General features: G+C 55.8%; 2 protein-coding genes across 4 annotated transcripts in view; both read left to right on the forward strand.

The window, feature by feature from the left end:
• The window catches only part of Palm (paralemmin), a 26,840-nt gene extending 24,018 nt beyond the window's left edge, over positions 1–2,822 (forward strand). For both annotated transcript variants that reach the window (XM_021204764.2, XM_021204766.2), the window contains one exon: positions 961–2,822. In XM_021204764.2, the coding sequence (XP_021060423.1) occupies positions 961–1,481 (521 nt within the window). In that variant the 3' untranslated portion in view covers positions 1,482–2,822. The remainder of the gene's footprint in view (positions 1–960) is intronic.
• Positions 2,823–4,504: 1,682 nt separating this feature from the next.
• Misp (mitotic spindle positioning) overlaps positions 4,505–10,853 on the forward strand; it is an 8,117-nt gene continuing 1,768 nt past the window's right edge. Inside the window, exons 1-3 of one of the 2 annotated variants that reach the window (XM_021205696.2) lie at positions 4,505–4,564; positions 7,456–9,193; positions 9,824–9,957. In XM_021205696.2, coding sequence (XP_021061355.1) covers positions 7,510–9,193; positions 9,824–9,957 — 1,818 coding nt within the window. In that variant the 5' untranslated portion in view covers positions 4,505–4,564; positions 7,456–7,509. Of the gene's footprint in view, positions 4,565–4,948; positions 5,014–7,455; positions 9,194–9,823; positions 9,958–10,853 lie in introns of those variants that run through there. The other variant, XM_029542496.1, reaches the window with a different exon arrangement.

Here is a 10,853-nt window from a genome sequence, read left to right on the forward strand (position 1 = left end):
CACACACACACACACACACACACACACACACAGTCTCAGGATTGCACTTTCAGACAGTTTCTATCATGGAGATCCCCACTATGTGGCCCCCTGTGTCTGGGTTTCTCACTGAGCAAATGCGGTGTCCTTAAGGTCCCTCCATGCTATGGTATGTGTCAGAGAGTGTGGAAGGACTGTGCTGTGTATGTTTTGTACTGGGCATGTTTCTGTGTGAACACACGCCTTATCACGGGTGTAACTGGTGTGGGACTTGCTGGCCCCGGTGGATGTGACTGTTTATGAAGGACAGCAAGGCTGATACCCATTGCACTGTGCCACTCCCAAAGTGACTCCACAGGGCTCTACCCTGGGCCATTCCACCCACCTCTACACAGTCTCTCTGGGGACCCAGAACCAGCTAGACTGGACCCTGGTTGCTTGGTAACAGCAGGAGATCTGTTTCCGTGGAGACCAATGGCTTGAATTCTCATCTTAGAGGCCCAGGCCCATGGGAGAGATTCGACCCCACCTTCTGCACCCCCAGTGTCACCAAGAGACCAGGCTCAGGGACTCTCTTCCAGGAGTTGGGAAGCTAACATCTGGGGGTTGGGGGTGGTAGCCCTGACCCTTCATTGGATTCCTGGAACCACCCTGTCTGCACCTCCTGAAGTCTAGGATCCCAGAGGAGTTTGCAGAGCCGAGGTTCAGGTGTGCTCTGGGGCTGTAGACAGATGCAGACATTGTCCTTATTTAGCTCCTCATAACTCAGAAGGTGACAGCCAGGCCTGTAGTGCATACCTGTTGTCCCAGCACCCAGGAAGCCGGGGCTGGAGAGCCTGGGAATCCTACCTCAGTCTCCTTGAGTGCTGGGATGACATGTTTACCACAAGAACTGGCTGCCAAGGCCCATGTCTGCCTCAGCCTCCCTGCTCTGCCCCGCCCCAGCGCCGGCCCGCTAACTCTCTCTCTGTCCCCACGCAGTGGTCCATGCCGTGGACGGCATCGCTGAGAACGGAATCCAGCCTCTAAGTTCCTCCGAGGTGGACGAACTCATTCACAAGGCCGATGAGGTCACACTGAGCGAGGCGGGGTCCACAGCTGGGCCAGCGGAGCCTCGGGGACTCGCAGAGGATGCCACCAGGACCACACCGTCCAGAAGGGAGATCACAGGAGTTGAAGCTCAACCAGGAGAGGCCACGTCAGGCCCACCAGGCATCCAGCCCGGTCAGGAGCCCCCGGTCACCATGGTCTTCATGGGTTATCAGAACGTGGAAGATGAAGCAGAAACCAAGAAGGTACTGGGCCTGCAAGACACCATCAAGGCTGAACTGGTGGTGATCGAAGATGCGGCCACGCCCAGGGAGCCCGCACCTCTCAATGGCAGCGCGGCTGAGCTCCCGGCCACCAAGGAGGAGAACCAGACAGGGCCCACGACCACACCCAGCGACGCCCAGGACCTCGACATGAAGAAGCCTCGCTGTAGATGTTGTTCTGTCATGTGAGCCGTCGGGGCACCCCAGTCCCCGGTCCCTGTCCTATGCTCCACACTCAAACCCAGCAGCCCGGCCCTCCCCGGCGCCTGCCCACCCTCGCCCTCCGCCTCACAGGCCCCAGACACGTGTGTGGTCCCTATGCACCTCGAGTCGCGGGTGGGGGGTGCTCTGCCCGTCACCACACTCCACACTCACCCCGAACCTCTGAGCCGTGGGTCACCCCTTGGTGAGAGACAGGCCAACCCATATCAGCCCCTCTAAGAATGGGGACCCCTCAGTTCAGGTCACAGCAGGTTTACACAGTAGGCTTACGCCCACCGTGTCCCCTTGCCGCCCCAGGCCAGCCTGTCTGTGCCTTATTGTTACTTTTGGGGAGTCTCCGAGGGGACCAGAAAGGGTCTTCCTGGCCAAGGCGCCAGCGGCCGAATGTGGGCAGGTGGAGTGAGGCCACAATTCTTTGGGGGACAAAGTCTTGAAGTTCTAGGGTGGAGGACGGGCACCTGTGGATCCCCTCCCATAGGTAATGGAGCTCAAAGCAGGAGAAGCTCTTCACCGGGGATGGAACAATCACCCGCAAGATGGAGTCATTGTTGGTCAGCCAAGCCACTCCCTGTCCTGAGTCCCACCCCCACCCCCACCATGCACACACTGGGCCCGTCTTCCTGGTGCTAATTTTGGGAGCTTTGGGGTCACCTCTGCCCTCTTCTCTAGTTGGCTTGGACCAGGGTCCTGGGTTTCCCACGTACCCCCATACCCCAGAAGTCAGTGGGTATGTCTGCCAGCGCCACAAAACCTAGCATTTCCAGGCAGGTTTAGGTTGCTCCATACACACTTTGGGTGGGAGTAAGGGACCCCCCCCATCTGCCACTTGGCCTGACGGGAGCCTGGCAGAGGGTCACCAACCTACGGGCAGGCAGCAGTAGCCACTTTGGTCCCCAGAGGCACAACCCTGCACACAGGCGCTGACTCAGCTTCAAAGGACCACGCCCGGTCTAAGTCCCTTTCCTTGGGACCCCAGCCTGGTGTGCAACAGGGTGCAGGGCCACCTGCGGGGCCCCGTCACTACCCGCAGCTGCAGTAGGGGCTCAAGCAGCGGCCACGGGGTCTGTGTCCTGTCCTTCCCGTGGCCTGGAGGAGAGGCGCTCTTCCCTGAGGGTGAGCTATGGCCGTGGTCATGGCGCCCCTCCTCTTCCTCCTCCTTTGAGTCTGCCTGAGTTCCTCAAGCCCTGAGCCTCGGCTGAAGTGCCCTTGCTGCCCCCCTTCTGCTTTTGATGTGTGACGAGGCCCCGCCCTTCACCCCCCATGTTCTTGACTTTCCCAGAGAAACAAATTAAAAAAAAAAAAAAAAAATGTGTGTAGAGCCAGGTTGCTGAAGTTCTTGGGTTTCACCTGGGCGGGAAGGGGTGCGGCCTTCTCGTGGTGGAACCATAAAAAGGCCGGGTCCTGTAGAACACTGGAGAACCTTCTCCCCTGCGGCTGCTCCAGCCCTCACTGGACATTTTCTTCAGGACTCTGTGGCCCCTGAACAGGTAAGGGACAGCTGTAGCCAGCCACCCCCAGGGGCCTCGGTCTCCACACCTGCCACACCCATGCCCTTGGGCTGTGATGTTGGGAGTAGAGGGGTCCTCACAGATACCTCAGAAGTTCTTAGCTAGGTTATGCATAGTAGAGGAGACATCCCCCCCCCCTTTTCTTTCTCTCTGGTTTTTGGAGAATTTTTTCTCCTTTGGCCTCAGTTGCCCTATCTGTATAAAATAGCTGTCTAGGAGTCCTGTGTTCCCAACACACTGGGTATTCCAGACTTGAGGGAAAAAAAGCCTATAACCAAGCTGACCTCAAACTCGAAGTAATCCTCCTGCATCCGTTTCCTGAGTACTGAGATGTCAGGTGTGTGGGCTCAATCAGAGGCCCTTTCAGGATTCAGTTTCCCTGTGAAAGGTGGTTGGTGTGGTGGAGTACCTACGATGGAGGGAGGGAGGTGCCAATTCAAATCCAGCCGACTGGATATGTGCCCACTTTTGCTAAATCCGGATGAAGGGACCCAAGGGGGCCCCGGGAAAACTGCTGTCTCAACCCTGGCTTTGACTGTCTCCTCGGTGATAGGTGACGGGCACCACATCTGTCAAGGGCCTCTGGAGTCCAGCTGGGGGACCATGGACTGGAGGGAAGGAAAGACAGAGACTCAGAGGGGGCCCACAAGCTCGCCCAGGGGAGGTCAGGAACCCCAGCACTCTGCCCAGACCCCACACACAGGCCATGGGCCGCCGGAGGGGCATGGTGGGGTCTGCACCTGACCTGTCCGGCCCATGTTCCTAGGCGTTTTACATCTTTATCTTTGAGTTTTTGAGAGAGGTCTCACTCTGTAGCCAAAGTTGGCCTCAAACTAATAGCAATCCCACTGCCTCAGCTTCCTGAGTGCTGGGGTGCAGGCCTTTCTCTGTACCTGGCTTCGCGCTGGCTGTTTCTAAAGGCGTCATTATTTCATATGAAATTTTCTGTGAATGTGACAGGGAGAATTCTCATTTCCTGCATGAGAAAGCAAGGGTCAGAGGGTTGGGGAGGAGCCAGCCAGAAGCCCCCCAGACCCCCTTCTAGAAAGCAGCAATTCAAGATCTAGGCCCCGAGTTTCCTAATCCTGCCGTGGTATCTGCTAGTCTGGAAACATCGTGCACATCTGCCCTTCAGTCTACCTGGATCAAAGAGGGCATTGACTGAAAGAAGAGACAGAGATTCAAAGGGGTTCCACAAGCTAGCCCAGGCTTGGGATTCAGTCTCCTTCGGCAGGGATAACCCCTCCTCAGTTAGCAGGACTTGGGAAGGTGGGAAGCCAGGCAGAGACTCAGTTCCGGCTGCGTAAGGCCAAGGCCCGCAGCGGGCACGGTGCCCGCCCTCGTCAGCCTGAGTATCGTTTTTCTGTCTTCTCTGGACTTTGTTTCCCGTGTCCGGGTGGGGACAGAAAGGAGGGGCCCACCTGCTCCTGGGTGGGGCCTCTGTCCCCTTGGCAACAGGTGGCCGGGGCGGAGCCCAGGGGCCTTTCCTGCAGAGGACAGAGCCTGAGGCTGGGAGGTGGCCTGGGCCCCTGGAGCTGGCAGGTGAGGCGGGGGACGCTGGGAGTCCCGGAAGCTGGGGGTCTGGAGCCGGGTAAGGTGAGGCACGCACAGAAGGAGAAGAGGTCTGTTTGTGGTGTGCCTACTGGCAGGGTTGGCTCGCCTACAGGGACCACAGGGAATCCCTTTCCCCATCTGTACCTCACCACTCTTGGCCCTGGCTGGGCCCCACGTTGTCCGCCTGGATATCAGAGCCCGCTCTGTCACCCGCTAACCCAAAAGAGACCCTGAGCCTGGTGTGGATAAGGCTTCCTTCCATTCGTACCTAAATGCCAGAACACCAAATCTTAGTTCACTGAGAAAGAGGCTGGAACCAAAGACCCTCGGGGCCAGAGGCCTGTGAGGCCCCATGGACTCAAGGCCTGATTTGAAGAAACCGGCGGAGCCATGCCTGGCTGTTCAGGCTCGGGCTTGTCCAGGGTCCAGGGTCAGAGGTAAGCCTTGACAGTTTTCTCCAGGGCCAGCTATGTAGGCAACCAAGAGGCCCTAAGGGACAGGAGAGAGGACACCTAAAGGCACCATCCTACTCGGTGGTGGCCCCACCAAGGAGCCTTTGCCCCGCGGGTAGGAGGCTAGAGGAAGCAGGTGCACCCGCGGGGACCATAAACCCAGTTTCAATAGGGAGTCACAGTTGCAGGGTGCGGCTGGGTGGGGCAGGCTGCCTGGAGCCTTCCCTGGTGGTAACTGTGAGGAAATGGGCTTTGGAAATGCCCCCTCCCCCCATCATCATCTCTGTGAACTTCTAGCTTCAGTTATCTGTGCCCAAGTTCCAAGTTCCTTCAGGGCAGAGACAAAATTGGCCTCTTGTCCCTGGTTCTCATGAACCCTGAAAAAGGGATGTTAATGTTTGAGGTGACTGATGGACCGAGGACTAACAAACGACCCTTGTCAGGAGATGGAGGCCTTGAAGGGACCCTCTGTAGCCCACAAGGCTTCTTCACACTGGCTCTGTAGGAGACCTGAGACCCCTGCTGGATTTGGAGATTCTGTGATCAGATCTACAGCCAGTGTGAAGCATTGCTGTATGACGAGGCTCCTAGAGCTGAATTAGGTTTTATCGTTGTTTTCGTTGTTACTGTTTTTGGTTTTTGGGGTCAGGTTTCTCCCTATGTAGCCCTGGCTGGCCCAGAACTCACAGAGATCCTCCTGCCTCTGCATCCCACTGGGGCATCTGCTGGGCCACTACACCCAGCAGAACTCAGTTTTATAGATCCTTGGCAAGGTTGTCTTGCCAGCCAAGCCCATATCAGAGAGGGGCCCAGTGGCCTTGAATTCTGACCCAGAACTCCACCCTCTGACCTGAATCACTGGAGAAGAATGAGAACCCCACCTATGGAGGGGAGACACCCTTTCTCCAGAGGTCATGTCTGACTGTCGGACAAGGGCCATAAAATACTGTATACTTATCAGTCAGCCAGGAAACTTGGGCAGCTCTGGGCTGGAGAATGGGAGTCAGCTGGAACACCAGTGACTGAGTACTCACGGACAGCAGGGTTCAATGAGCCAGTCTTGATTAACACTTGCTGTATGCCTTAAGACTGCCTATCCACCCACACAGAATGAAATTCTCCCATTCTCAAAAGAGCTGTGGAAGGGGAAAGGGCTTATCCTCCGCAACATTGCTAGGAGTGCTGGGAAAGCCCAGCCACTTAAGATACTCTGCTTCAAAATACAAAGAGGAATGGATAGGGACAAGGGTGGAGACCTGCCTAGAATTCCCCCAGAGAGGGGCTGGGGGACTGTTCAGGGTGAGAGCCCTGCCTAAAATTCCCCAAGTGAGGGACTGGGGGCGTGGTCAGGGGTGGAGCCCCTGCCTAGAATCCCCCAGTAAGGGGCTGGGGGTGTGGTCAGGGGTGGAGCCCCTGCCTAAAATCCCCTGGTGTGGAGCTGGGGGGTGCATGTTTGCTGAGATTGGTGACCCTCTGGACTGTGCAGAGTCGGTTGTGCACTATCTGAGTGGGGTTGTGCACTATCTAAGTGGGGCTCCAGAACTGCCCTGCAGACTCAGGAGACTGAAGAAACAAAAGCGAAAGGAAATGTGAGTGCCTCAGAAGGAGCTGGGGAAAATGTTGAGCCCCAGATAACAAGTCAGTGTGTCATCTATGGCTCTGAGCCCCGCCTAGGACCAGGGACAAGGTCCAAGGCACTCCCAGTTGTTCTTGGCTTTATGGAGCTGAGGCAGGGGCTGTTGAGATGAGGCCAGGTGCTGTCTGAAGCAGAGAACCAAGGTGTGAGAACTGGGAGACACGCTTTGCTACAGGCTCTGAGCCTCAGTTTCCCCACTGGGCATCATCCATTGCCAAGACCCAGTGCCCAACGACTCTGTGAAGGTCAGGTGCAAAGACCTGGGAGTTAGTGTGAGGAACAGGGCTGTGCCCTGGAGAGGGGGAAGGGCCCTGGTGGGAAGCCTACAGTCTCCGGTGTAAGGCTGACCTTGATTAACATGGCTGAAGAGAGAGGGTAAGGGCCACCAGCAGGATGTAGCAGGCAGGGATGAGTTGGGGGCTGTGTCTGCAAGTCAGCGGTAGGTAGCTGGGTGTGATGGAGCTTGCCTGTCACCCCAGCAGTGGGGTAGCTGAGGCAGGAGGATTGGTACAGCCTGGGCTACAGAGTGAGAGCATGTCTCAGAAGGAAGGAAAGAAAGAAAGGAGGGATAGATAGATAAAGGAAGGAAGGAGAAAATAATAAATAAGAAAACATAAGTTTGTTGTATGATCCACAGTCAGTTTGGTCCAGGAGCTTCAATGTTTTTGGAAGATTCCATGTTGGGTTTGGGATTGCTGTTAGAAACCTTGCTTGTCCCCAGGGCTCCTGCAGCCCCCTGACAATGTCCCTGTCCCCAGGTGGCCTGACACGGTCTCTTTCTCCTCCTTAAGTGAGTCTGGAGGCTTCCAACCCACAGGAGGAAGGTCACGCACAGACCCTTCGAGATGGATCGAGTGACCAGATACCCCATCTTCAGCAACCCCCGCTCAGCACGTGTCACCAGCTTGGCACTGGATGAAGACACCAGCTACACCGTTGAGCTAGTAGGCGTGGGACCTGAGGATGGTTGGAGCCAGAGTGACCTGCAGGTCTGGTCCACAGAGTACCAGACCAGGCCGGACGTAAAGAGAACAAACGTGTCTTCCACCAGACGTGTCTTCCTTGGCCAGCAGTCCCCGCGGTCGCTGTACTTGGAAGATGAGGATGAGGAGATGAAGGCTTACCACCTGGACAACAGCAGTGATGCCCTCTGCAGGCAGCGGAGGGAGCTGGAGGCTGAGCGCTGGGCAGTCATCCAGAGCCAGGCAGTCAGGAAGGGTGGCACAGTGGCCACACTCCAGGCTGCATCAGACCTTGGGGACCCCAGGATTGCCAGCCAACCTCAGTCCACAGTCACAGAGGAGATCTTGGTGGACACAGAGCAAATTGATTTCCTGGCCGCTCGACAGCAATTCCTGAGTTTAGAGAAGGCAAACACGAACCTGGTCAAGTGCAGCCCCACAGCTAGGGAGACCTTAGCACGAACCCAAACAGGTACCAACCAAGCCCCCAAGGCTTCCACTGGGCCCCACCTAGCCAATGGCTATACTGCTTCCGTCATGTCACCGATGAAGGAAGTGACCTTGGAGAAGTCTTTCCTTGTTTCCCCAGCTAGATCCATTCATATAGTCAATGATCCTGGCCGCCAGACCCGAGCAGAGTCCCCTGAGACCCCCAAAGAGACGCCCATCGAGAGAGAGATCAGGCTGGCCCAGGAGCGAGAGGCAGAGCTGAGGGAGCAGAGAGGGCTTGGGCGGGCTGCCGGGCATCAAGAGCTGGTACAGATCCCCAGCAGGCCACTGCTCAGCAAGATGAGCTTGACAGAAACACCCCCACGAAGAGACAGGGGCCGCCCATCCCTCTACGTGCAGAGGGACATGGTTCAGGAGACACAGCGGGAAGAAGACCATAGACGAGAGGGGCTGCAGGTGGGCAGGGCATCCACACCCGACTGGCCTTCCCAGGACCCTCAGCCTGGGCTCCAGAGAAGCCTGAGCTCCGACTGCATCCTCAGCCCAGACGCCCGAGCCTCAGACCCGGCTCCAGAGGCAAGGAAAGTCAACCGGATTCCACTGGATGCCTACCAGCCCTATCTGGGCCCTGGGACCCCCAAACTAGAATTCTCAGCCTTTGGAGTATACAGCAAGCCAAGTAGTGTCTCCACCGAAGACACCAAAGCTTTAGCCTTCCAGAGGGCCACGGAGTCTCCAAGGCATGTCTCGGAATCCTCCGGCAGACCTCTGAGCTCAAAGCAAGAGTGGTCCAAGCCTCCTGGAAAGGCTGCCAATGTGGGCGTGGTGAGATTAGGGAATTTCCACCTGCGTCCACTGCGATTCAAGGTCCCAGATGTCCCCCAGGGGACTGAGACCCCCCATACCTGGGGCTGGGAAGTGGCCGGAGGCCCCGTGTTGAGGTTACAAAGGTCACAGTCATCTGACCTGCTGGAGAGGGAAATGGAGAGTGTCCTGAGGAGGGAGCGGGAGGTGGCTGAAGAGCGGAGGAATGCTTTCTTCCCAGAGGTGTTCTCCCCAGTGCCAGACCAGGATGAGAGCCATGAGCAAGACTCCCGGAGTTCCTCCCGGGCATCTGGTGAGCAGGGACATGGAGGGTGGCTGTGCTGTCCCGAGGGACCCCGGGGTTGGAGAAGGAGAAGGGGGGAGGTGCAAACACATCCATTTCTCCCAGGAAGTAGATTTTGGAGAGAAAAACACCAACTTTGCTTTAGAGTTTTTGTTTTTGTTTTTTTTTAAGATTTATTTATTTATTATATGTAAGTACACTGTAGCTGTCTTCAGACACTCCAGAAGAGGAAGTCAGATCTTGTTACGGATGGTTGTGAGCCACCATGTGGTTGCTGGGATTTGAACTCTGCACCTTTGGAAGAGCAGTCGGTGCTCTTACCCGCTGAGCCATCTCACCAGCCCCTGCTTTAGAGTTTTTGAATGTTCTATTATTGGGTGCGTAGGATTTTTGCTCTATCGCTCTGAATGTTCTGTTATTGGACTGGAAGTTTGCAGGTCTTTGTCCTCGGGAATGGTTGCTCCTCTTGCTAACGGCATATTCTCCATCCCTTGGTGATGTTTTTTGGCCCATAGTCTACAATCTTTCCTGAGTGGCTGTTTCAGTCAGCCTGTCTGTTCACCTGTCTCCATAAGCCCTCCAGACTCTTGCCCAGAGACCTCAAGTCTCCAATGCCACCTCCTTTTGCCCCCACCACAGGCATCACTGGCAGCTATTCAGTGTCGGAATCACCACTATTCACCCCTGTTCACCTGAATTCGGGCCTGGTGTGGAAGGTAGAAGTCCCAGAGGACAGTGCTCCCCCAGGGCAGAAGACCAGGAAGGAGATGTGGGTGAGTTGGGTTAACTGAGGTTATAACTGGTTGCTACCCATGGGGTCAGGTAAGGCCATTACACTGGGTTATCATCTCTGCTATCTGGTCTGAGAGGACACACTGGCAGGGGACATTGTCCTTACTGCGGGATCACCCTCAGGGTCAGAGGAGGAAGACTGATGAGGAAAGAAAAGAACAGACACTGACTGGACATGGCCATTATCATTATCATTTTTGGGTCGTTATTTTTTTTTTTTTGAGAGACAGAATTTCATTATGTAGCCCTGGCTGTCCTGGTACTCATTCTGTAAACTAGGCTGGATTTGAATTTACAAAGATCCACCTACCTCTACCTCGTAAGTGCTGGGATTAAAGGCATGCACCACTAGCCCAGGTCCACCATATTTTTTTTAAGTGTGTGTGTGTGTGTGTGTGTGTGTGTGTGTGTGTGTGTGAGAGAGAGAGAGAGAGAGAGAGAGAGAGAGAGAGAGAGAGAGAACATGCCACTATGCATGTATGAAGATCATATGATAACCACCTTGGGCCTTGGTTCTCAGCTTCCTGCAGCAGGCTCATTGGCCCGCCACTTGTGGGCGCTCTCTTGTCTCAGTCTCTGACCCCCACAGAACAATGGACTCACAGACACAGACACACTCTGTCACTTTCCTTTTCACACTGATTCCAAAGGTTTTTACTCAGGTCCCCACACTCACAAGGCAAGCATCTTATGTCCTAAAGCGTCTCCCTGGGCCCCATAGTCATGGTGTGAAACCCACCCCAGCACCAGGCTGTACCCCATGGTCATGGTATGAACCCCACCCCAGAACTGGGATGTACCCCATGGTCATGATGTGAACCCCACCCCAGCACCGGGCTGTACCCCATGGTCATGGTGTGAACCCCACCCCAGCACC

Source organism: Mus pahari, chromosome 9 (genome assembly GCF_900095145.1).
Source record: "Mus pahari chromosome 9, PAHARI_EIJ_v1.1, whole genome shotgun sequence".
Taxonomy (NCBI): domain Eukaryota; kingdom Metazoa; phylum Chordata; class Mammalia; order Rodentia; family Muridae; genus Mus; species Mus pahari.